At 33.9% G+C, this 25,861-nt stretch overlaps 3 protein-coding genes across 5 annotated transcripts; 1 reads left to right on the top strand and 2 right to left on the bottom strand.

Annotated features, from left to right (window-relative positions):
* Positions 1-901: 901 nt before the first annotated feature.
* LOC147385107 (protein LURP-one-related 10-like) lies at positions 902-3,072 on the bottom strand. The gene is made up of 3 exons (XM_086426921.1): positions 2,778-3,072; positions 1,302-1,520; positions 902-1,191 (listed from the first exon to the last, which is right to left on the bottom strand). The coding sequence occupies exons 1-3, from the start codon at positions 3,021-3,023 to the stop codon at positions 988-990; spliced, it is 669 nt and encodes a 222-aa protein (XP_086283047.1). The 5' UTR covers positions 3,024-3,072; the 3' UTR covers positions 902-987.
* A 10,875-nt stretch (positions 3,073-13,947) lies between these two features.
* Positions 13,948-15,733, top strand: LBD15 (LOB domain-containing protein 15). Its single transcript, XM_086425790.1, has 3 exons — positions 13,948-14,037; positions 14,291-14,543; positions 15,359-15,733. Exons 1-3 carry the CDS (start codon positions 14,024-14,026, stop codon positions 15,731-15,733), a joined length of 642 nt encoding a protein of 213 aa, XP_086281916.1. The 5' UTR covers positions 13,948-14,023.
* Positions 15,734-20,172: 4,439 nt separating this feature from the next.
* Positions 20,173-25,861, bottom strand: LOC147385105 (aspartate aminotransferase, mitochondrial-like). Of its 3 annotated transcripts, none has more exons than XM_086426112.1 (11): positions 25,601-25,861; positions 25,422-25,507; positions 23,574-23,780; positions 22,938-23,043; positions 22,742-22,846; positions 22,487-22,659; positions 21,650-21,809; positions 21,476-21,571; positions 21,299-21,393; positions 20,435-20,542; positions 20,173-20,328 (listed from the first exon to the last, which is right to left on the bottom strand). In XM_086426112.1, the coding sequence occupies exons 1-10, from the start codon at positions 25,793-25,795 to the stop codon at positions 20,461-20,463; spliced, it is 1,305 nt and encodes a 434-aa protein (XP_086282238.1). In that variant the 5' UTR covers positions 25,796-25,861; the 3' UTR covers positions 20,173-20,328; positions 20,435-20,460. The 3 variants fall into 3 exon arrangements, with proteins under 3 accessions (XP_086282238.1, XP_086282237.1, XP_086282239.1); XM_086426111.1 differs by having other exon boundaries at positions 25,598-25,859; XM_086426113.1 differs by lacking the exons at positions 20,173-20,328; positions 20,435-20,542 and adding an exon at positions 20,916-21,115 and having other exon boundaries at positions 25,598-25,859.

Raw genomic sequence — 25,861 nt, 5'->3', positions numbered from 1 at the left:
ACTGAAAAAAAAATGTTTTTTTTTTTTTTTGTAGGAGTTTGAAGATGTCAGCATTTTGATAACTATTTCAAGTCTTTAATGGAATACTAAAGTCAATGAGTATGTCATAAGTTTTAAAACCCTAGGGTATTTCTAATTTTAAAAAATGCATCTCAAAATTATCTTTCACATTGTTGACCTTATAAATTATAATGCATACAAAGTCTTAATAAAACTGATGTTGCTTTGAGGCACTTAGTTTACTACGTTGTCGTATAGACAGCAGACACCCCCACTCCACTTAAAATGGAGATGTACTTGGATTTTTGATGAACTTATCTTTAAGATACAAACAAAGTCTAGTTTAGTCACAAATTGTATGTTCTTTCACAGTTAGTTTGTATGAATTCTGAAAAACTTGTCACAGATGTTTCTGATGCATGAACGTCTCTTTCAGAAAAATAGAATTTGAGTTAAAGAAAAAATTAGAAAGAAATTTATAAATTTTTTCTGATGTTTTTTTTTTTACTAAATTGATCCCTTATCGAGGGAACAAATCTCAAAAGTCACATCCATTCGAAAATGGGTAAAGAAACCATTTAGAATACAAAACCCATTGGAAGTGTCATTTGGATAAAAAATATGTTGGCGGGCACCTTTTAGACTAAAATCCAATAGGCACCATTTGTTACCACTAAGCATTCGGGTCCAAAAAGCCGTTCCGCACCTTATGGCGCAGTCGACACCCTTTTAACCGGTTAGCTCCTCTCTTGAAATGAGAGTTAAATAGCCTTCTCAAAGAGAGAGTCTTGGAATGAGGAGTGGGAGGGGAGATTTGACTCTTACCAACAGTTTTCCAAATTCTCTCCGAAGAGGACTTCTAAACAATATGGGATTTTAAATTTATTTGAAAAGAGAAAAAAAAAAAAACAACACAAATTTAATTTTCTTGACAAACAAACTTACCAATCGATGCGAAATTGCAACATTAAAAACATACATTTCTTTTTAACAACTACTACTACCCAAAATCACACCCGATAAAAGCCCCATTCGCAAGGCATTTACTCCTGCATTTCCACTGGTTGAGCTATAAATTGCGTCGACGATCACAACAAGAGCAGCGATGAAAGCATGGTCGATGTTTGGGTATACTTTCACCATGAAGTCACCCTCATCCATTTCTCTCTTAATTGTGTTTCTCTTGTCCAACTGCATCACCACCCATTTCAATATATTAATATCAATAATCATCTTAATTAAGTTAATGTATATTGTTTACATAGACGTAAAGATGGATTGAGAGATGGAATTTTTCTTACTTTGGCAATCATGGTATTAGAATCATCATTGATGTTGAAGATGCATGATCTATTCGACCAGCTACCTGTCACCTTGAAATCACAGTCATTCTCTTCGGTATTGTTTGCTAAGAACACATCCACTTTGCTCTTTGCAGCTTGTGTGACACTAAATATGAGATCTTTGTTGTCATCACTATCCCCCCTAAACACTCTCCATCTGCTATGTGTACTCATCAACTGAAATAGAGGAAAACAATGTAAGAAATCAACATCTCATACTTGAATAGTATGTGTGTGTGTGTGTGTGTGTGAGAGAGAGAGAGAGAGAGAGAGAGAGAGTATAATCCTTACTTTACTTCATGTTTCGCACATTGCATAAACATGCAAATGCAATTGGTTTTAGAAAGGAGGTTGATATGAAGAAGGTTAGAGAAGTTTTATAAATAACACATATAAGTTTCTTATCTTTTTTGACTATGTTATAAGCTTTGGGGGTAGAGTTGTCTCCATTATTTTGATCTTTCATATTAAAGAATAAGAATAATGAATCATTATATACTTATTATTACAGGAAAATGTTGAAGTGATTGCATAGGACACTGCATTAAACATTGAGCTGATGTGGAGGTGTGCACAGAACCATGGATGTGTTTCCTGGCGATACAAGTTAAAAGCATCTACGGTTCTACACACTACCACGTCAGCATAGTGTCTAATGTAGTGTCCTCTGCAGTCACTACAATACGACTCATACCTATATTATATTGGACCGTTGGATATTTCCTCAAATGGGTATGTGAGATTTAAATCTAGGATCTAAAATGGGTCAGATTTTATCCAAAATTCAAGTGATACGAAATTAGTGAGTTTGGACCCATGGAGCAGATTCATATGAAAAAATGGGTTAGATATGGGTTGATGTCCCTTGATTCGTGTCTGATTTGGGTCCATCATATCCCCCTAGATCCAAATAATATATTGCTTTGAAAATTATATTTTTATTTTTTTAAACTATATTTTTTCTATTACTTTAATATAGCATGAATTCTTATAAAATAAACGAATTATAATAGTTAAATAGAATACTATAGCAATTAGAAAAAAAATATAACAAAAAAAAAAATGTTGAGCAGATCGAAATCATTCGACTTAAACAACCCAAATCAAATAATTCGATCGGGTCGGATCTGGATTTAGTGAAAGCTAAATGGTTTGAATATAGTCTGATTCAGATATAGATTAAAAAAAAAAAAATCAGATCTGCATATGGATATACTCAGAACCCAACTTATTTTGAACCCTATCCAAATCATAGATAATTAGATTTTTGACTAATTGAGATTATTTGATGTTTCCAATATGGGCATATATGGCTGAGATGGAAGGATATTTATAGGACTCCCAATCTAATATATATAGCTGAGATGAAACCCATGTTTGAGAATTGAGATTTTTTTAAAAAAAACCAATAAATAAATAAATAAAAATATAAACCTTTTCTTTCAAAGAGAGAAGAGGATTTCCCGCAGCATCAAGTAAGACTCGGCGATCATGGAAGCTGAAGGCCTTCTCTTTGATTTTGAAGATGATGTTTCCTTTAACGTCTGTAACGGCCAAATTACAATCCTTTATGAACTTTGGTTTTCTGATAACTGCGAGATCTACGGCGTAAGGTACACAGAATTGTGGGCTGATAAGAGTAACGGGGTTAACTAACGGCGAATCACTTGTTTCATCCATGAGAGAGAGGAGAGAGAGAGAATGGTTCAGCTGGGATAGTATACCCACTAGGTTGAGAGCAGTTCTGTATTTATAAGGACTGGTTAACGGGTCAACAATTTACAGCTCTAGATATTGAATATTTTTTGTTTGTGGTGATAGCCGTAGATTGACTACCGAGTACACGTTGAAAATTTCAAACGCTTTTGAGTCAAGTTAAAGTTTTAAACTAGAGAGAGGTATATAGCTAGCTTGATTAACTTAGTGAGATTTTAAATCTAACAAAGGGTCATTTGGCCCACATGGATAATAACCATATTGACAATTATGATTCTAAAACTCGTTTTGATGTCTTGTCTCGTCTAGTTTATGAACGAGACTGAGTTGTCTTGAACGAGTTTTTTGATTTATTCGAGTTGTCTTGTTAAAAAATGACAGAGTCGATTGATTTTTAAGAGACACGTCAAATTTGGGATAATTTGTCAATCCGTCTTGTTGGTGGACGATGCAAAGACGAATCAGACAAGTCATCTCAGTCTTGGATGAGTTTTAAAACCATTTTGACAATCCAACACTACAGTCCTCTAAATAATATGGAAAGACTAAAAAAACAAGAAGAAAAAAAAAAAAAAATCTTTTTTTGGCTTTATTGTTAGTGTTGATTAAAAAAAAAATTTGCAAATTTAAATTAAAATTTAATAGAATTTTTTTTTCTAATTTCAAAGTTCTTAAAATTTTTTCTTCTAAATCTTTAATCCATATACATGACATTGGATCATGCTTTTGGATGCCACAAGGGGAAAAAAAAAAGTTGAAGACGGCTGCCCAATTCAAGGAGGTATCCCAAATATTGATGGAAGAAAAAAAAGGTGTAAAATAAATATAAAAAGTAATGTGCCATGTTTTGAAGAGGGCTCTACCGAAAATTTGAAACGGGCTATATCCGCTTTAAAGTCAAACTCGCCGCAAGGCGATGCGGTCACAAAACTTCCCTTTTACTACCCTAAAGTAGTTATTGAAAGAAAAGGATAAGAGTCCAAGGGCAAAAGACTTAATTAAGAAGACATGATTTAATGGATAGTGCTATGTGATCGTGGAAAGCAATTTGATGAGAAAAATCTGACTTTTATTAATGTGATGCAGTGAAGTGCCTTTTTAACAGCTTTTCTTTTTGTTAAGCAAGGTAAGGGTAATGGTCAATGTGAAAGTGAGTTCAACAAGTTTTGAAACTTGAATGTATGTGGGTTCAACACCCTAAGAATGTTCGGCATTAAAAGACCATCTATGAAAAACCAAAAAGACCCATTGATACCCCGACACATTATAAACCGATGTTTTGGGTTATAACGATTATTTATAACAATATTTTGATCATTAGTAGTCATTAATCATAGTCATAGGTAACATCTTTTTAATTACGTGTTTTTGTTCACGTTCTCCATTGATCGTTGTTGACCTCATTCATGAAGATTCTTCTTCATTGTTTGGCCAAAATCTCTCCGACAATCCTATTCTTTTTTGCTAGAAAAATTATATAGATAAAATAAAGATACAGAGGTTAGAAGTGGGTATGCCCCTGAATTACAAAATCCGAATGCTCAGAGGACCCAACACATCGCCCATTAATGCTTTCCTAACCCCTTCCAACAAATCCTCTTTTGAATCAAACACCATTGAGAAGTCAAAATTAATTCCAAAGGAAAATAAGCTATCCACTGCTGCATTCCATTATCTAAAACCATGATGGTCTTCAATTCCTATTTTATATCCCTTAACTGATCTTTGTTTGTTAATCAACCAACTACTCCAAAACACCAATAAGTTGGAAAGGGAGGAGAATCATGAATGCAAGGGACTCACGGAGTTTAATTGGGGTATGACACACTTGATAATGGAGGAGAATATACACTCATCACTCTCCCCTCACCTGAAACGGTACATCGATCCCATAACCTATATAACCATAGCGCTCTGATAGCATGTTAACGAACCCACTACTCCAAATAAATGTCTTATAATCCACATGTTTTGATCCGTCGGTAAATAAATGGCTTGCTTGATCTTTTTTGGGTACAAAATGATGAGTCATAAACAACCTTAGCTGATGAATTTTGACTGTAAAGGGACTTCATGAGGTCATGCTCTCAGTTAATGCCAGTTACTGCTTTGATGGCTAACTTTACTCAATTTAATGAGTGCGAGTCTGAATGGTTGGTCTCGAAAGGTCTCCTTGTCACATCCCAACCACCCTATCAACACGTCTTTTATGAGGCCATGGGACCATTTCAAAACCAAACTTCATCACTTTTCAATCAATTTAGATCATCCAGATCAACATTGAATACATTATTCGCAAATTCAATGGTTTAAATGCATGAAGTTGTGACTTACCATACCTTACTTTATTAACTGCAACAATTTGTGACGTTCAAAAAAACATGATCTGATGCCGTAGAGTCGCAAATATTTTAAGAACTAAAAAAAAAATTCAACAAAAAATTAATTTTTCATTTTAATTTTAATTTTAAATTTGGAAATTCACTAGTCATCCATTTTAACACATCTGATCTTGATTTGATAGGATTTTTTATTTTTTGAATTTTTTTTTTTTGAATCTTAGATTTTTTCTATGAAATCTTAAAGGTTGTGTTGGATTGCCAATTTACTAATCCATGTAAGCCCACCGACCCTTGGTAAGATTTTAAATCTTAAAATCATAAAAGTGAGGAATGTTTGGTAACAAACTTGTTAACTAAGAGAGTCTTTAAAATAAAATTACAATAGATATAAATCTCTTCACATCTAATAAGTACTTGAGACCAAAGTATACTGGGAAGTAGATCCTCTATAACGTGTTTTTCTTGTAGCTCTTTTAAAGGGTGAAGGTGTGCCACATCATCAAGATGATTATATCCAATGATTTAAAATTAGGAATTTAGTGACTGTCCTTTTTCAAACACTTGATTAGAGAAAAAGTAATAATTAATTATTATTATTTTTATAAATTTGATCTAACCCATGTGTCCAAGAGGACTAACAAAGCTAGCCCCTCTAGTATTTTAGAATAATGATTTTTTGACACCCCCTCTAACTTACACCCCCCTACACCTCACCATAGAATCGTTGATCATTTGCCTCAAGATATGTAGAATTATAAATTTTTTTCTTGTGTATCTCGATGCAAATGATCTACGATTCTGTGATTGGGACATAGGAGAGCGTATGTCAAAGGGGGGCATCAAATTATTAGAACTCTTATGATAAAAGTCTTATTTTAATCTTTTTTATTTGAGCTGTGATAAATCAACGCAGCAAAATGTACATGATTTGTATGTGGTTGACACGACAAGGGCACGGAACCATAGATCTTTTTCTTGGGATACACAAGAATATCCCAAGAAAAAAAAGATCAACGATTATGTGCCTTTATCACGTACAGACCACATATGTTTTGTCACGTCAATTTATCATTAGTCTTTTTATTTAGAGAGATTTACGAGACACACTTATCTGTTACATTTATAGCACAAAACTCACTTTGTGACTTGAGAACCCAATTAATCAAACCATGAACTCCCCCCAAATTCTCTTCAAATCAAGCAAGATGACATGTTTTTCTCTAAACTTCTATCCAAAGAGGCTCCATGGCTAACTCTTCATCAAGAGCCTACTACTATGGAGTTGCATCTATTGCTGCCCCATTCAAGTGGGAGTCTCAACCTGGTACACCCAAACACACATCTTGTGACTCTTCCCAACCTCTTCTAACACCCTCTCCTCCTTCCCACATCAATTCTAATATCAAACCCAACAAAAAAACATTCAAAATCAAATCTTTTCCTCACAATACTCCCTAAGCTCATTATGAGAAAAAACCAATTCTCACCATCTTAAGCATAATTGTGTAAGTTAAATGAAATTTAACTAGAAATGTAAGGCAACTAGCAAAATAAAAGAAGGTTTGTACCTATCGATTGTCATCATCATCATGTTCGTCCATTCATATAATTTTTGTCCGGCGTGTCATAATTCCTGATGGCGCTTCCTAACTAATTAATATTGCCAACTTCTCAATGTTGAGTGTGTAATTTCCTCCACTCTTGGGTGTGTCATACCCTAGTTGAGTCTCGTGACCCTCTTATATTCATAGTTCTCCCCCTCTCCAATAGATCGATATTTTGGAATAGTTGGTTGGTTAACATGGTATTAGAGTGTTAAGTTTGCATAGGTCACGGATTTGAGTATTTTCACCTAACGGGGGAGAGGGAGTGTCCAGTGTATATTTTTCTCCACTCTCAGGTGTATCATACCCCAGTTAAGCCTCACGGTACTCTGTTATTCATCATTCTCCTCCTTTCCAATATGTCGATCTTTTGGAGTAGTTGGTTGGTTAACACTCAAATGTTACCTGGTTTCACTGTAGTACATCACCTTCGAAGAATGCCCTACCATATGACTGGAATAAAATGTTTTGTTGATTTTAGCTAAAGAAATGTGGGAATTTTTTCTATGATTGCCAACTTGCCGCAATCCTCGAACTTTATTGACATTTAGTACCCACAATTTAGTGTACATTTACCTACTATTGATTTCCACATTAGACCAATGTTTTAAAAACTGTTTCGATAATTGGACTGAAAGCTTGCCATTGGTCGGATCGTGGTTCAATTTTTTCAGAGAGATTATTTTTTTTATAAAATCATTTTTAAAATAAATGCAATTAGTCTAGCAATCAGACATTTGATTATAATAAATGTTAGTTTAATTTCTTTATTTTCTTCGTGTTATTATAATTTTTATAATTTTCTTTTTTTGCTAAACAAATGAGAAACAATTTTATTAAAAAAAGAAAAAGATTCAGAATTATAAAAATGATGTCTTCAAGCAATGATTCGATAAATTAGAATATTACTAAAAATAAATAAAATTCCAATTTAATCTAGCAATACCTTATTTTATCAAATATTTCTTAATCTTAAAATAAAAAAATCAGAGAATTTTGTGACCATGAACATGCCCACATCAAATGTGGATGTAGCAAGCTAAGATAGCCCCACCTATAAATGTGAACGTTAACATGGGTCCACACAATTAACATGATAGGGTCCACTTTCAGAACTTTATCAAAAACAAGCTAAGAAGCCATCACCTGTACATGTGAATGTGGGACCACCTGATTTAACAGGATGAGGTCCATTTGCCGAAACCAATCAATAATGTGGATGGCTGTGGATATATTAGACCCCACATGCATGGCTATTGATGGGGTGCGCTCTATTCTAGTACAGCAGCATATATTCAATAATTAGTTAGTTTTACCTTAACCATGTAAACCTATCCTGATCAAATCATCAATGAATTAAGCTATCAATCTTGTCTTGTATGTTAGCAGCAGCACTGCTTACTCAAATGTGAGGATCTAAAATAAAATAAAATGATGAGGTTGCATCAGTATCATAATCTAGATCAATTGAGATCCCAAAATTAAAGAGAAAAATGCGATAATCTGACGCTCTTTTTTCAGATGCCCCCTGTACACCCCCATCATAGAACCGTAGATCATGTTCTTCGGGATACATAAGAAAAGGATTTATGATTTTGTAACTACTAAGTCAGACACAACGTGAAAAAGCCTATATTTGACAGTCCAATACCATCAAATTTCACAAAATTTGACGGACCAAGGCGTCAAAATTTTCATTTGTCATTTTTTTTTTTTACGGACAGAAACCATTAAATTAATGGAGAATGGGAGAAATTTGATGGCTCTAAACCGTCGAATTGGGGATCATAAAAAATTTCAACGGCTATAGGCCATCAAACTTTGCTTTCTAAAATTTGTGGGCTTTGACCCATTGAATTTTCTTATCAAAATTTTCAGTTTTCATGTAATTGAAAGCGTCCTCGATTCGCGGGGTGCGCGGATCCACTTTTGACCTTTGAGGTTTGGGAGTCGCCACCTAGTTATTACGGTCTATGAACCGATCAATGACTCTAAACGGATAAAGAACTAATCTAGAACAAAAAAAAAAAAAAAAAACTGAATTCGGGGATCATGTTACGGGGTTGGAAGGTGTTAGGCATCAACCCCGCCCGGCCAAAGCCGGTCTCTACTAATTTTCCAAATAAGTTACATTGCTAAAAAAAAAATCTAGATAATAGAAAAAAGTAAGACATTATGCCTTTCCGATAGCAAAGACCTTGTTCCCTCAGATCCGACAAAAACTGCTCCTTGTACCGTATTTCTTGCTTCGTTTTGTCTCCGGATTTGATTTCTGATCTCCGAGGCAAGGTATCTCCTTTTTTGATCTGGATTCTTCGAGTTTGTTATGGATTTTGGGGTGTTTTTGAAGGGCTTTTAGGTGTTTTTTAGGCTAAAATCGAAGAAGGGATGCTAGGTAAGGAGTTGGGGCTCCAAAACTAGGGTTTATGGGAGGCTTTTAGACCTACTTCTCTTAGGGTTTATCATTTTATACGAAAATAGGGTGTGAGAACCTCTATTTATAAATTTTTTTTAAGGGTTGATTTAGATAGAATTAGTGTTTAAATTATAGTTCTTTTAGTTAGAGTTGTATTTTAGTTATAATTATTTTAGGTAGAGTTGTGTTTTAATTAGAATTGTTTTAGGTAGAGTTGTATTTTAGTTAGAACTCTATTAAATAGAGTTATTATTTAATTAGAACTCTATTAGAATTTTGACTTTTGGTCTTATTTGATTGACTTTTAATATTTTGACTTTAGTCTTAATTGATTGACTTTTAATATCTTGACTTTAGTCTTGCTTAATTGACTTTATTTTGAATTTAGTCTTATTTGATTGACTTTAATAACTTGAATTTAGTCTTGCTTGATTGACTTTAAATTTTTGGAGAACCCCCCTCTATTATATCTTTAATTCTTTGGACCCCCAAATGGAGGGGTCCTTAAAAAAATATCTCACGAACCCTCAACAATTTTTCATGAGAGTTCGATTGATCGATTTTTTTAGTTCAAAATTTTAAATTAATTTCATTAATGTTTCACTTTAATTATTTAATATTTTATTTATTAATTTCAAAAATTTTAATTATGAAAATTGTGAAATTATCGTTTTGCCCCCGGAGAGGACTTTTCACGTTTTAAGTCGATTTTTAATGTTTAGGATGTTTTATAATCGATTTTTCGTAAGGAATTCAATGAAAATATTAGTTTGTGTCATTTATGAAATTTTTTGTGTGAAATGGTCGATCTTTATGAGGGGCATTTTCATAATTTTATTAAAATTGGTGAAATGATTTATTTGATTTCGATTTGTTGTTTTATGTGTTCGAAATGGTTTTCCTAATCGTAACGTAGGTTCTAGGGTTGTTTTGATGTTAGGGGTATTTTGGTAATTTGATCAAATGTTAGTGATTTTTATCGTGAAGTTTCTTTTTGGGTCTGCAAGATGATGATTTTTATGTTTCTGGAGTCGTATTTTCCTAGCGTAGCGTGGTTTCTAAGGTTTTGTCAGTTCGAGATACCTCATCCGGATTTCTGAAACATTTCTGGTAACAAAATAAAGTAATGGAATAAACATCCATCATTGGGAATAATTGCGATTGGGTTGACGAGTTGATTAATCAGGCGAGTGCAAAAATGATGTGTCTACAGTAATGAGAGAGTGTATTGGGAGGGGAGGGATGCATTTGAAAGGGAATGAGAAGTTGAAAGAAAAGGTTGGATAATTTGAAATTTATTTAGGAAGATTGGATGTAAATTTAAAGGTGGCAAATTGAAGTGTTAGAGGTAGATTGGGTAATTGTAAGTAATACTTTATTCAACAAGTGAGAGAACCATAAATTCTAAAACTTAAAAATTTAACTCGACACTGTGAAGTTGATTAATTACAAGTCGACTTGGATGAGTCAAATACTAAATATTATAAATATTAATTTTTTGCAATCTAGAACATTCGAACGTGGCACGTTTTGACTGGAGATTTAACACATTGGGCTACATGCCATGTGAAAAATTAAGACTTGGTTAGGAGCCCAATGTGTTTTAACCTCCTACCAAAAGGTGCCAAGTAGAAATCGTTTTAGATCCTAATTCAATTATTAAATAGAGTCATGATCCAGAACAATATCCCATTCCAGTACATAGGAATGGTGTTTGCATGACACATTTGACTCGGAGAATATATACACATTGGGCCACATGCATGACTTGGTTAGGAGCCTGGGGTGTTTTAAAATCCAATTGAAGCGTGCCACGTAGACAGTGTTCCTATTTTATAGGAACGAGATGCCATATTGGATCTTCAGTCGTATATATATGTAACTCAATCAATTTTTACCCAACTCGATATTTTTTAAGCAAAACTAGTCTGAATTGATGAGTTGACTTGGAGATTTTCCTAGTTGAGGTTTAAAGCAATGGGGATAACAATAGGAGAATCCCTTGGCTAAAAATACAGGTGAAACAAGATTCGATGGTTTCATTTTTCTTACAATCTAAGCAAATATTACTTCAAATAACCCCCCCCTCCCCAATTGTACTTGTGTCCTTGTCCTTACTTGTCACCACCCACTTTGAAAAAAATACCTATTCGATGCAGATTATCAATAAAATAATGGAACAAAAATATTTAAAAACGTTGGCAAGTAATGATCGATTTATAGAGACAACATTAATCCAATAATTTTTCTTTTGACTTAAAATAATCAATCATGATTTTCAAAATATTAAAAGAAACTGGATTAAAACTATTTTAAAATAAACAAGAATGAAAATCACAATGTAAAGAGTTAGATCAGTCAAATCCAGCAAAACAAGTCACCTTATCAATTTATTTATTTACTTATATCCTAATTCAATTAACAAAACTAATATTCTTGGATCAGAAGATGAAATCTGTTGATCCAAATAATAATCTTAAATCTTATGATGATATTTAATAAGACGAAATCAAAGGTAAAATATAATTTAACTTGAACTTATTTAAAATTAAACTGTCAAAATTATAAGAATAACATTCTATCCAATGATCACTACTTAAGAAATTAATATCACAATAAACTATATTGAGTATGATTGAAATAAATAATTATCTAAGATGGTCTTGTTTGGACTTCATCGACCTCTCTAACAGAGATCTAGCCACAAACCATAACAAAAATAATAAAACCAAAATAAAAATAAAAGAGATGAGAATAGAGAATAATGATTCTTTATTAATCTTGAATTGAAACTGACAGAGTGCTTTTTTTGTTTACAAAGTTTGAATAGAAAATAAACTAAAAATTAAAAATTAAAAACTAAAAGAATAAGAGAGAACTAGAGAAGATGATCTCAAAAGAGATGAGACAATTTAACTCTAGTTTAATCTCTTATATTTACAAAGACCATATTAAGGTTCTTTTAGAATTTGGAGCACTTTCGTGTTTTACAAGTATTCTAAAACCCAATGTGTTACGTTACAAATCATGCTGCATTAACATTACATGAATCTCGAGAAAAATCTTATCGACTTCATTGTGTCGCCCAAAGTGTTCATCGCGTGATGGTGCTTGTGGACCCGTTTACTTTTGTCTTTGTTCCATAGTATTGTCTAGGGTCTTGAATCGTAATGTATGTCTTTAATTGTCTTGGTTCATTATTTTGAATCTTGCATATTAAATCTATTACATATAAATAACCATAATTAGCTAAAATATTCATAATTTATTCAAAAACAATAATAAATATGGACTGTCAACGCATTATGTTTATTTAGAGGATTTTATGTATTATTCAACCTTATAATGTATGTAAATAGGGTCTTATAAACAATTTTCTAGGCCTTGAACAAAACCCACACAAACAAGTCCAAACTGTTGCTTTTCTCAAAGCTTGGTTTGACTTCTTGGCAAATCACCAATTGTATGAGGCTTTAAAAATCAATAAAAGTTACAACTTCATCACTAGATAGATCTCTCAATATTCAAAATGCATATATAATATTAGTAAAATAAGTATTTGGATAAAAAATTATGCTATGAACTAACTCTAATTTTTATTAAAGTGCAACTGTCAATCTCATACTCTTTTTGTAATTATTATATATGCATTTCAAGTATTTCATGAAGAACTATTCATTGACTAAGCAACGGGCACGTTGCTTTATAAAGTAGATCTATCTTATTTGAGGTGTTTTCTTCATTAACTAAATAATTATGTATTTTTGTTCCAAAATCCTTTAATTTCTCTAATGAAATTTATCTTAAAAGAAGCCAATAGCAAATCCAAGCAACTTTGAAAAATTCTTGTTTGAACGGCCAACAAACAAGCGTTGCACTTTGAAAAATTCTTTTGATGGACAAAAAGCTAAAAATAGTCTTTAAACACTCCACAAAATGTAATCTTAAAAGCATGGTTTTAAAACTTGTGGAGCACATCAAACTCATCAACTCGAAATGATTCCAAGGAATTTCAAGATGACTTGGTATATGAATCAGTAAACCCAAAAGTTCAGATTTACGTTCTGAACTCGCGAGTCATCAAGTTGACTTGACTCATTTATTGAGTCAAGTAGCAAGTTGAGGTTGGGAGTTTTAAAAAAAATATTGCTTAGAAGTAAAGATGCCAAATACATCTTAAAATTTAAACTTAAGTTTAAAGGATAGAGGCTGCATATATTAGAGTTCACCGCGTCTTGTAAAAAAGATGGGAAAATGGAGAGACAAGAACTTTTCCTTATAAAAAATAAAAATAAATAATAACTCAACCCAAGAAAGCCAAGGCATTAAATACTTCTTCGAAGTCAAATAGCTGTAATCAGTCCACGTGAATAAGCATTGTCAGAGTTGGCATTTACACCCAAGATTCTCTCTCTCTCTCTCTCTCTTAAACTTTCACTCAGGTAGTCCTTCCTCGTACACCAACCATAACAGCCTCATTTTCTTTTTTGTTTGTTTCATAAACTTTGGCAAACTTTCCCTGATATATCTTGCCTTTTAAGTACTTTTTTCCTCTCTCTCTCTCTCTCTCTCAATATCTCCATAGCCAAGTAGCATGCTTGGATGTCCAGAGACAGGTACAAAGAAGAAGATGAAACAAAAGGCTATTTGATCTCTCTCTCTCTCTAAACAGCTAAACCCTATTGCAACTTTTATTGTCTTTAGATAAGAAGAAAATAACCCACAAACCACTTTTAGTTTTCCTTCTTTTACAAACTTTATAGTTTATGAGTACCCCAAGAAGTGCACCAAAAATCCTACTAACTTCAAGTTCTGTTTTTCTATATAGAAGAAAATTTTGATTTGATTCTTGTTTTAATCCTCTTTCAGGGGAAGATATGAGGAGGTAGGAAAGAAAATTAAGAGAGAAGCTGACGTTGCGGATCAAATAATGGGAAGGAGACACTTGTTAGGTCCCCATGGAACCTTAAACACCATTACACCTTGCGCTGCGTGTAAGCTTTTAAGGCGCCGATGTGCTCAAGAATGCCCTTTCTCTCCCTATTTTTCTCCCCATGAGCCCCAGAAGTTTGCATCTGTTCACAAAGTCTTTGGCGCAAGCAATGTCTCCAAGATGCTAATGGTAAGTCCCAATTTCATATCTCATCATCCATTCTTACAATCCAAGGAATTAAGAAGACCTTGGCCGCGTCTCCAATGAAAACGCCTTTGTGCCACACCTAGAATATTAGTTGATTCATCTTTCTAGAGTTAGAGCATACGACCGTAACAACATTTCGCTAAACACATACACAATTATATACCTAATCGAGTTTACTTAAATTTCCACTTATTTCTATCACCCAACCTTCCATCGACCAAGAGTATGAATTTCATTTTAGCCCTTAACACGGTGAATTAAATTCTATCACCATATTATCACCACCCCAATGAACCAAATCGAGTGCTTCATATAGAGCTTTCAACTCAGCTAGGGAAGTTGCAACTTGGCCCCATTGGCTGGCACTCCGAATTTCTCATTACACCTCCACCCGTGTTGGACCTGAATTACACCTGTTCACACCCATCCATGTTTAATTTCATACACACTGGCCTTGGTTGGACCACCAAATTGGAGAAATACGTGAACTTCTTAGAGATCTAGGATGATGAGTTGCATAAATCTCTATACACCGGTAAAAAATATTTACCCAACACCTTACCTACAACACGGAATGCTTCAAATACCACCTTATTTCTTGTAATCAAAATGACCCCCAAAGTAATCCAAGGAAATATCCAATTACACATTAAAGTACTTGATTTGAAGATATGTATGTGTATCATCTTAATCTTCGTAAACTCTATTTGATGTATTATTGTACACTTTATTACAACGCATCATTATGAATAATTTGTTAGTTTTGTAATAACATTTGTATTTGTGCCTTAATTCAGGAGGTTCAAGAGAACCAACGAGCCGATACGGCAAATAGTCTTGTTTACGAGGCAAACGTGAGGCTTAGGGACCCAGTATATGGTTGCATGGGTGCAATCTCAGCATTGCAACAACAAGTGCAATCCTTACAAGCAGAGATTAATTCAGTAAGAGCAGAGATACTCAAGTACAAGTATGGGGAAGCTAGTAGTACTAATATCATTCCTTCTTCTTATGTCGCTGCGTTGCTTTCTCATGGAGCCGTATCAGTCGCTTCTGCACCACCATCTGCTCCTCATCCACAAACTACTTCCTCTTCTTCTTCTATGTATACGCTGCCTTCTAGAACTGATTACAGTTCCATTTCGCATGAAAATGTCTCTTATTTTGGCTAAAATTCCAATTTTTTTTTCCTTCTCTTTGTTTGTTATGAGTAGTGAATAAGGATTATGGAAGAAATTATAGAGTTAAATTTGGTGTTTTGTTACTTTTTTTCCCCTTTTGCCTTCATTAGTTCATAACTTAAAATTCATACTTACTAAATCTAGTCGACTGATGGGTTTCTTTGTTTCCTCATTTTTCATACTAACATCACTTCTGCTTTTGAAACACCATTAAAGGGTAAAAGAAAATTTGTATCTTTTAATTTCAAGATGCCAGAAAAAAAATAATTCTCTCTCTCTCTCTCTCTCACACACCACACACACACACACACAGTTGCACCCTTGCATGTCTCCGAAGTGATTTTTTTTTTTTTTTTGTATTTTTCTTTTCTAAAGAAAAGACCCTTTACATGGAAAAGAAAAGAAAAAAACAAGCAGAAGTTTAATGAGTTTGACGCGTGAATTCCTTGCACGTGGGGGGCATCTGGTTGACTGAACTCAGTCTTGGGATTCCTTACATGATTGTCAGTGCTATTCTAGCTTATCTGAGCTGAATTTTAATGGTGTGAGACAAAATGTTTGAAATTAATACCTTCAGAATACTCTTATAATGGTTCCATATAGCATTCTTTTCTTTTTTACTCTCTTTAGGGTTTGTTCCACTCTATCAAAGCTCCTTATTTTTCATCTTAAATATAAGGGCTCTAACACACTTAGGATTTGAATTTTTTTTTAAGTTGAGAAACATTCTAGACATAGAAAAAAGGGTGGGTTCAAAAGATATGAAAAATGTACAGTTATTACAAAAGACCATTCATAGAGTAATCTTAATTTACAAGGAATGACAAACTTGTTTAGAGTATTGTTAGTTTTGCTTTCTTTGTAATACAATTGTCTTCTACCAAAAGCATGTTTCCCTTTCTAAGAGGTATATATAGATAAAAAATATCTTAAGGGTATGATAATGGTTTAAAGAACAATCTAGATTTTACTGTGTAGGTAAACTTTTTATAAGTTTAGAAATGGCTACAGTAGCCTCAAGGGAATAAACAACTGTGTAAATTGGCCCTACAGAGAAAGAGTTCGTACTACAAACTAGCTTTATATAGGATGTTTACTTGTTGGAGTTTTAAATGTGAAAAAATCGAAATAATAAAGATAACCCAATTGCACACAACACAAGGATTTACGTGGTTAAATAATGTGTCTACGTCCACATAACAAAACAAGAACAATAATTATTTTTTCATACGTTTTACAATCTTAGAGATTTCTATTTATATAACTGAGAATTATCAAAACAAGTAAAACTCCCCAAAACAAAAAATCCCTTAAGAAAAATATTATACAACTGCCCCTTTTCATACCTCTTAAAAAATCCAGGTCAAGGGCTCCGCCCCCGCAGTATATAGCGCAACAAAAGACAAAACATTTACCCAACACTAAACATCCTATTCTTTACTATGTGAATTCATCTCTTCTAATTTGATATAATCTTGATTATTAATTTGGGGATTTGTGGTAACTACAATTAAGGCCACACCACTAGTTATATAGGCTAGCAATATAAGGCTCTCATCACTTAGTCACTGTAGTTGCCCTTATCTTATGCCTACATATAAACCAACTTAATGGACCCATTTTCAGAAAGGGTTGATGGAAAGGCTTATAAAATTGTAATATTTCAAAATCTATTTTTTCTACTTAGTAAAGTTAATGTTTTTTTTTTCCAAGTAAGGGCAGTTGGTGGTACAAAAATATGTGAAGGTCAGGGAGAAAGGAAATGAAAGAAATACATGTACTGTTAGGTGGTCAGTGATCTTGCCAGCTAGGTTTGTTTTCTAAAACTATGAGTTCCCTTGGTTTGTTGAATGCAACCTGAATGAGAAGGTCTTATCATAGGGAATTGTATCCCCCTTTAATATCTCCCATCTTTCCTTTTTATTTATTTATTATACTTTTCTACATATAATTATTTATATATACCTCTCTCTCTCTCTCTCTCACTCACTCTCATATCTGGGTCTTGTCCACATGTGATGGAATTTGGTCTGCTGTCATGGTTGCTTGCAAAACTCGCATGTTAGCTTGTCTTCACTCTAACTCCAATCAAAATTTTCTTATTGAAAATGTACTCAAAAGAGTTCTAATAATGTACTCAATTTTTCTTATTGAAGATAATGGAAGTCATTTAAAAATGAAGGTTCAAAGTAAGAGAATGTATAGGTCACGTGGTTACTACCTAATAAGAGAGCTACATTTAAGTCAAATTCATGTTCATGAGCTAAAAGTTGCATGTGAAAAGATGAGTCCCAAGGCCTCAATGTGTGTATTTTATTTCAAGGATTAGTTGGGTTCTCACCTCTAACATACAGGGAGGTTCATAAACTCAAACGCTAGGACTTGAGGCCCAAATCAACTCTAAATTATTTATTTATGAAGTTACTTTGGTGTATTTTAACAAAATACAAAGCAGAGTCTAAAAACTTGCTCAGTCAGCTGGCAACTCATCTGAGTCAACTCAACTCAACTCAATTGGATTTCAATGTGCCTCAGCTCCCTATTGATGGGATCAACTCACCAAGTCAACTTGGTAGGTCAACTCGGTCCAGTCAGCTTGAAAATGCACCTTGCCGAGTTAAAAACTTTACATAGTTATTTGGGAAAATTACTTAAAGGACCCTGGGGATGGACTTTTTTTTGCTAAATATATAGTCCCTTAGTTTTGGGCGGTCTCTTAATAGTTCATTTAGTTAATTTTTTTTTCTTAACAGTCCCTAAACCTCATCTCCCACATTTCTCAAGATTAAATGCTCTAACCATTCGAACTCATTGTTTTCATCCAAAAAATTGGATTTTTGGCATCTCAATCGAGTTTCAAAGACTCCATTCTATCAGAAAGAATTTAAGAAGCAAGAAGAAGTTATTTTCAAGGATTTTTTTTTTCTTAGTTTTTGAATGAAAATCGATCAAGAATGATTCTTTTAGGTTGAAATTATTTAAATATGTCATAATCTCAAGTTTTTAGTTGATCTTTCCATGTATTTTAGTCGAAAAAACTCAAAAATTAAAAATGAGTGAGTTTTACTAATGTTGAGTTCACCACTTTATATTTAAAAAGTGTTGAACTCTACAATAAATAATAGTGAGTTTGACAATAAAAATTGTGACCTCAACACTAAATAAAAAAGCGTCAAGTTTGACAATAAATGAAAAGTGGTGAACTCTTACAGCAAATAAAAGGTTGGTGAGTTCACCAATAAAAATGGACCAGTAAGAAATAAAAAAGTTTACTATATGTCCTATCAAGTTACTATGCAAAATATAGGGACTATTTAAAAATAAATCCCTTCACTAGGATTTTTTATTAATTTTCCGTAGTTATTTGGTCTACTTGGGATTTTTGGGCGTGATATGGCACTGTTAAGAGGGCAGTTGTCTCACCCTTACTAGCCAGAACTACGGTCCGGACACCACCATCATTCAAAAAGAGAAAGAGAGAGAGAGATAGGCTGGTAATAAGAATTCCAAAACCTAAAACAAGATGCATTTTACTTGGCCAGTGATCGAGCATGTAAATCTACATTTTCTCTCTCTTTCTCTCTCATACCACACACACAATGGTCAAGGGAGCACATGACTTCAATTTGTTAAGGAATATTTCTAGACTTTATTAAGTCTTTTGTTGAAGGCAAATTCAAATGAAATAGGAATCCAACTCTGCAATTCGGTTAATCATCTTTTATTTGGTATTGCTTCTTGGGAATGAGGTTGGAGGACTTGGTCTTGCATTTAATAAACTGAAACACGTGACCTTTCAAATATTGAAGAAGTATATATAAAGCTTCATCTGATGTAGGTTGACAACTTCCAATAAGATATCAATGTCAACAATGACCTAAACAAATTGTTTTTAAAGTGATTTTCAAGTAATACTGAACTGATTTATTAAGAAATCAGAATGATTCTCAAAGGAGACATATCTTTCAGAAATTCCCACATTGGCTTAATTTAATTTAATTTTTTATATTTAACAGTTGACCTTTATTTAAAACAATGTTAAAAAAGTACAAATGGGAAGGTGATTTGAGTTTAGTAAATATTTCATACATGTTTACTCTCTTGGATGATGATTACATATCCCATTTGGTTATATAGATTCAAAATATTCATGATTATGAAAAGATAATCAATCAGTCTAATACAATACACCTAATTGATCCTAATTAATCCTAATTGACGCAAATCTAAGATCTTGAAGATCATGTGATGTGGTACATCATACCATTTATTTAGTGTCTCTGATACACATTATTGTAATGTATATACACCTTATCTCTATCATTCAAAACCATTCCAAGAACTTTACTTTTCTTCACAATTGTAACCCATCAATCCATCATTGAGAAATCACTTGACCATGGTGCCTATCATTAATTATATGTAACACATTTTACAGGTAAAATTATCTTTTAATATATTACAAGTTTACATCAAAGAAGAAAGGAAACATAAGGTCTCTCAGTATATTTTTTTTCTTTCCTATCAGTATGAGATTAAAGCTGGATTAATGAGAAGAACAACGAAGACATATTGTACTTATAATCCTGCAAAAAAAACCAGTACTTCAACTATTGACTGTAAGTGCCATAGAAGAACCCAAAAAAAAAAAAAAAAACATTGACATTATGTATCTCCAACAATAAATCATACATTAATGTTTGAATAGCAACAATGTATTAGGCTTCTACACCAAATTTTGTAACTTCATGAATAGCATTTGCCAAGTAATCTACATTGCCAGTAGTGACACCTGCCATACTGCACAAACCACAACATATAAACAAGAAGTTACCCCAATTGAATGATCACAATTCAAAACCATCCATGAACTGGTCATTTCTGTAATAACGGATTAGTGGTTCAAATAGAAGTCCAATTTTTGTGGTTGACATATTTGAATGATCCTTCCCCCTGCCACTAGGATGGCACAACATGGAGGAAGCAAGAGATTTCATCGTGTCACCATGTTTCTTTATCTACATTGGGTTATATTTGGGTATATCTTGGGTTGGGGGTGTGGGAGCCACAGGCCCCGACGGCGGGGGTTCGGGGGCGAGTAGGGGCATTTTCATCTTTAGAAAATGTGTGTTTCGCTATATATATATTCCAAGTTTAGAAACCCTATGTATTGTATCATTGCCACCCATGGACATAGGCAATCTTGCTGAACCACGTAAATCTCGTGTTCTATTTTGTTTTCTCTATTTGAATCTTTGTAGTTTATCAATCTTGATCAATCAAAGGGAGTTTTTCCACAACAGTCATGGTCACATTTCTAGCTAGTACTGTGTAAGATTGATAGCGGTTTTAATTCTTGTTTGAGGTAATTACCTGGTTTACTTCCTATCTTTGAAAGTGGGGTCAACTTTCGATGATTTCGTTTTTCGATGGCACTCTTTATGTGATTAGTGTTGTTGTAGTTTTTCTTTGTTTCTTTGTGGAGGCTCCCTCGGCCTAATTGTATTTTGTTTACCCTCCTTATCAATATATTATACTTTCAAAAAAAAAATTAACCTGATACGGCCATCATGAGTCATGTAAATATGGAACTCCCGTGCAAGCCGATCAACCTGTTCAGGGGTTAAACCACTGTAGCAAAACATCCCAATCTGCAATTTGTTACACACAATCTATCATAGTTGGCCCAATAGATATTAGTTAGGAAAGAAATATCAACCACATGTCACTAACCTGGTTAGTTATATGCTTCCAGTCGAGAGGAGATCCTAATTTCTCGAGGTTTTCACGTAAGCTAGCTCGCATGCTGATAATCCGAGCTGACATGAGCTTAAAACATGGAGAAAACAAAGCAAAGTCATTTCTAAACCTCCTTTGAGAAATAAATGAAGAGGAGACATTATCTACCTTGACCTCCTTCACCCAAAGAGCCTTTAAATCTGGATCACCTAAGATGGTGGAAACTAGTAATGCACCATGAACGGGTGGGCTGCTGTACATGGCCCTGGCAATCTGCTGCAACTGGGTTTTGACCGCAATTGCTTGATGGTCAGTCTCACAAAGGATGCTACAACATTGAAAAATGTGGGCACGTGAAAAAGAAAATCCAAAAGAACAAATCAGAGCATTGATTATGATAGTTGGGATCATAAGGTTGGAGATGCCTTCACCCTATACTTCACACGTGTCCCCACCTATGTCTTACTATGGAGTATTCCATTAGTGGGTTGCCCTTTAAATGGTCCAAACCCATCTGATTCTTATAAATGAAATTACAGTCAATGAGTTTATATCCATTTTTACATCGTAAAAATGGGCTAAAGCCACATTTGATGGTTCACACCAAGGAGCACTACTAAGTCAAAAATCAATTTGACCCAATGATGGTAAGCATGCAATCCATGGAATTATCTACGACTTGTCAGCCATATCTTCTTACAAGGACATAAATAAATAAAAAAGAGTCGTGATAATCTGACGCCCCCCTATGCCTCCATCACAAAACCGTAGATCATTTGCCTTGGGATACATAAGAAAAGATTTATGTTCTGTGCATCCCAAGGCAAATGATCTGTGGTTCTGTGATGGAGGCGTATGTCAGAGGGGGCGCCAGAAAATCATTATTCATAAAATTTAAAAAAAAAAATCATGGCTGGGATGCATCAGTAAGTAATATGGGTAGTGTAGGATAATAATTTGTATAATTAAAGGTGCAGAGACACAGCATCAGGAGATACCACAAACCTTAGACATCCCACTCGGTGTCCATATAATCCCATGGTCTTTGCAAATGATTGAGCACAGCCAATTATATTGCCATCCTCGAGAAAAATCCGGAGTGCGTTAGCATCTCTATCCAAATCCCCACTAGCGAAACCTTGGTATGCCATGTCAAAGAAGGGGAAGTGATTCTTCACCTACAAATAATTAATATGGTAACCAAACAATATTGCAAAGATGTAGGACAGCTCTGTTCATTGAATTTTTCTAGTTATTTACCTTAAACTGATATGAGATTTCTCTCCATTGTTCCTCGGTAGGATCCACCCCTGTTGGATTGTGTGCACAAGGATGGAGAAGGAAAAAGGATCGTGCCGGGGCATTCTACAACAGATGATGTTCAATGTATCCAATTTCTTTGAACTTTTTTCATCCTAAAACCTCATGGGTATGCAATTCAATGAGACACATATACCTTGACATCGTCCATGAACGCTGCAAAGTGTAACCCCTTGGATTCATAATTGTAATAGCGGAAGGTTCTCTCCGGAACTTGGGCATCTCTCCAAATGTTATGGTGGCTACACAACACACATGACCAGCTGTCAATGGTAGAAAGAATAAATTCCTAACTTGTTAACACTAGGGGGTGCAGCTTGGTTAGGTTGGTGCCACCAAATAAGAACCAGAACCGAACCACATTACCATTAGAACCAAACTAAACCAAACTATGGGTTGCTAATATCCTATAAGCTTGCTTGAAAGTAACATATTTTAATGGAAAAAAAAAAAAAAACAAATAAATAATAAAATGGAATTACATATAATAGGTCAATGATCTATCCATAAAAAAATTTATTAATCAATGACCCACTTCCTAAAATAATTCACGAGTTTGGTTCTCAGTTTGGTTTGGTTCTATATAAATAAGCCTTGAACCGAGAACCAAACCGAATTGATTTGTTCTCCATTTTCTTAACCTAGAGCCAAACCGCAATTGTTCCAAAGTGAATCAAACCAACCCAAAGCTATCGGTTTGGTTTAGTTCTTGGTTTGAACCAAACCAAGTTGCACACTCTTAATCATGGATAGGAATTGAAAATAACTTTACTTGGACCAAGTTGGAGTGGGTAGATAGATCCGTGATTTAGGTTGAAAACGCTTCTGGAACTCGGCAAATAGACGGCATGCACCAGTTCCGGAGAGAGCTTGGATCCCGGCAAACCTTCCTTCTATTACTGCATCTGCATTCTCCCCATATGCCAGTTTTATGCACTCCTTGACTAGTTTCAAACTGCCTTGTGTGGAAAGATATTCCCTGCTCACATCTCTCAAAATGTCACCAATGGGTCTACCAAATGTGATCAATTATAAGTAATGTTTAGCAGATTGACTTTGGTTGACCCAATTTCAAGTACACTCAAGAAGCTCATTTTGAACAAAATTTCCCAAATTCAATAAATTCAACCATATGGAGTGTGCTTCAATCTTTAAAAGTGGAAGGATACAAAATAAAAAAGTTCTTAATCTTGGTAAGAACCTCACTCTGATGACTTCCGAGGTTCCAATCATGGCTCGTAAACCATCACGAAGTATATTTTTAGACGAGAGATATATAATACAAAATAAGAGAGAGATAAGTTGAAACTGCTTAACATCTTCGGTATTGTCCTCGTCATGAGGGGTATTTTTTAGGAGAAAAACAATTTTATGGTATGTGAGAGGAGTTAAAAGATATAAACATGGTCTAGTAGAATGTCTAAAAACATGATTTTTGAAGTTAGGATTCTCTGCAAGCACTCTTCTTCTTCCTCCCAATAAAAAAGAGGGTCAAGTTGAAAGAGTTACAATCTTATCATTGGTCAGAGCTTTGTGACAACAACATTGATGGTGTAGAGACATAGTTTGTGCATTTATTTTTGCCAAATTAGCCGTGGATTAGTCCTATTGTGAGTGAATTAATCAAGTAATTTTGTGACGTTTGTGTTTGTGCACGTGCTTTTCACTTCTTTTTCTCCCTATTTCCTATAATTTGCACACAAATCTTGAATATTTTTGTGGGTTGCTAGAATCAAATTGTTCATAGTTTGAGCATGATTTTCATAGTTTGAGAATCAAGTTATTAGATATGATTCGCTTGTGTGTAATATAGTGGGAGAAACGACGACGTTTGTTTACTGTCAAAGCTAAGAAGATTGTATAAAACCAAGTCTTGCTAATCGCATAATCTTGAAGAAAAGACTCGTTATTCCCTCTAATCGAATTACATCGCTGCAACCAAACACTCCCATTATTTGGGAAAGATCAAATTCATGATCAGCATTTTTTGCTATGGATCACTAGAAAAATGAACTAATGCAATCTTAACAAATCTCTTAAACCAAATAAGCTAAAACTAGAATAATTGGGTTTTCTTCAATAAGAAATGGGTTTCCTATTAAAATTGAAAAAAATAAAACCCATTTTTTTAAAATAAATTCTGTCACACACCCTTGAGTCTTTGAGTATTGATATCAAAGAACATAGAGAGAAAAATGAACTAATGCAATCTCAATAAATCTCTAAAATCAAATACACTAAAAGTATAATAATTGGGTTTTCTTCAATAAGAAATGGGGTTTCCTCAAAAATTAAAAATATAAAACCCATTTTACCAAAAACTATCACACACACTCTTGAGTCTTGGCATCAAAGAACAAAGAGAAAAATGAACTAATGCAATCTCAATAAATCTCTTAAATAAAAAATAAAAAATAAAAACTCTAAGTAGAATAATTGGGTTTTCTTCAATAAGAAATGGGTTTCCTCAAAAATTGAAAAAAAATAAAACCCATTTTGTCAAAATAGATCACACAAACTCTTGAGTCTAAACATAAAAAAACAGAGAAAAATAAAAATGAACAAAACCAATTTAATTTAATTTAATTTTTTAAAAGCAAAGTTAATTAGTTAAACTCACAAGAATTCGCTTCCAGCAATCTTTTTTGCTGCATCCCTAACACATTGAAGTACAACTGGCTTCCCTTGATCATCTCTGTAAGCTCCCTATTTTTTTAAAAATCCCATAAATTAAATAAAATATTAATCATAATTCTCCATTAAATAAACCAGAAACTAACTAATTAACTAACTTACTACACCAAGATTGATCTTGTTAGGGGTGTTATCAGAGAGGAAAGCCTCTGTAACACCCATGATTTGGTCCTTAGGAGCTGTCCCCACATTGTCCCACCATCCAACGGCTGAGATCGAACTGCTTCTAACATTGTTGTCCCACAATCCAACGGCTGAAGTCGACAAGCATCTTCTCCTCCCCACATATCTCCACATCATTCTCTTCAAGTTCTTCAATTTTTGTGAAAAATTTCTCTGTTTTTATAACTCTGGCCATTTGAGGAT

The sequence above is a fragment of the Akebia trifoliata genome, chromosome 15 (assembly GCF_017979445.1).
Source record: "Akebia trifoliata isolate Shusen 1 chromosome 15, ASM1797944v1, whole genome shotgun sequence".
NCBI lineage: Eukaryota > Viridiplantae > Streptophyta > Magnoliopsida > Ranunculales > Lardizabalaceae > Akebia > Akebia trifoliata.
Note: the sequence above shows the minus strand (reverse complement) of the source record. Positions and strands in the feature narration are given on the sequence as shown.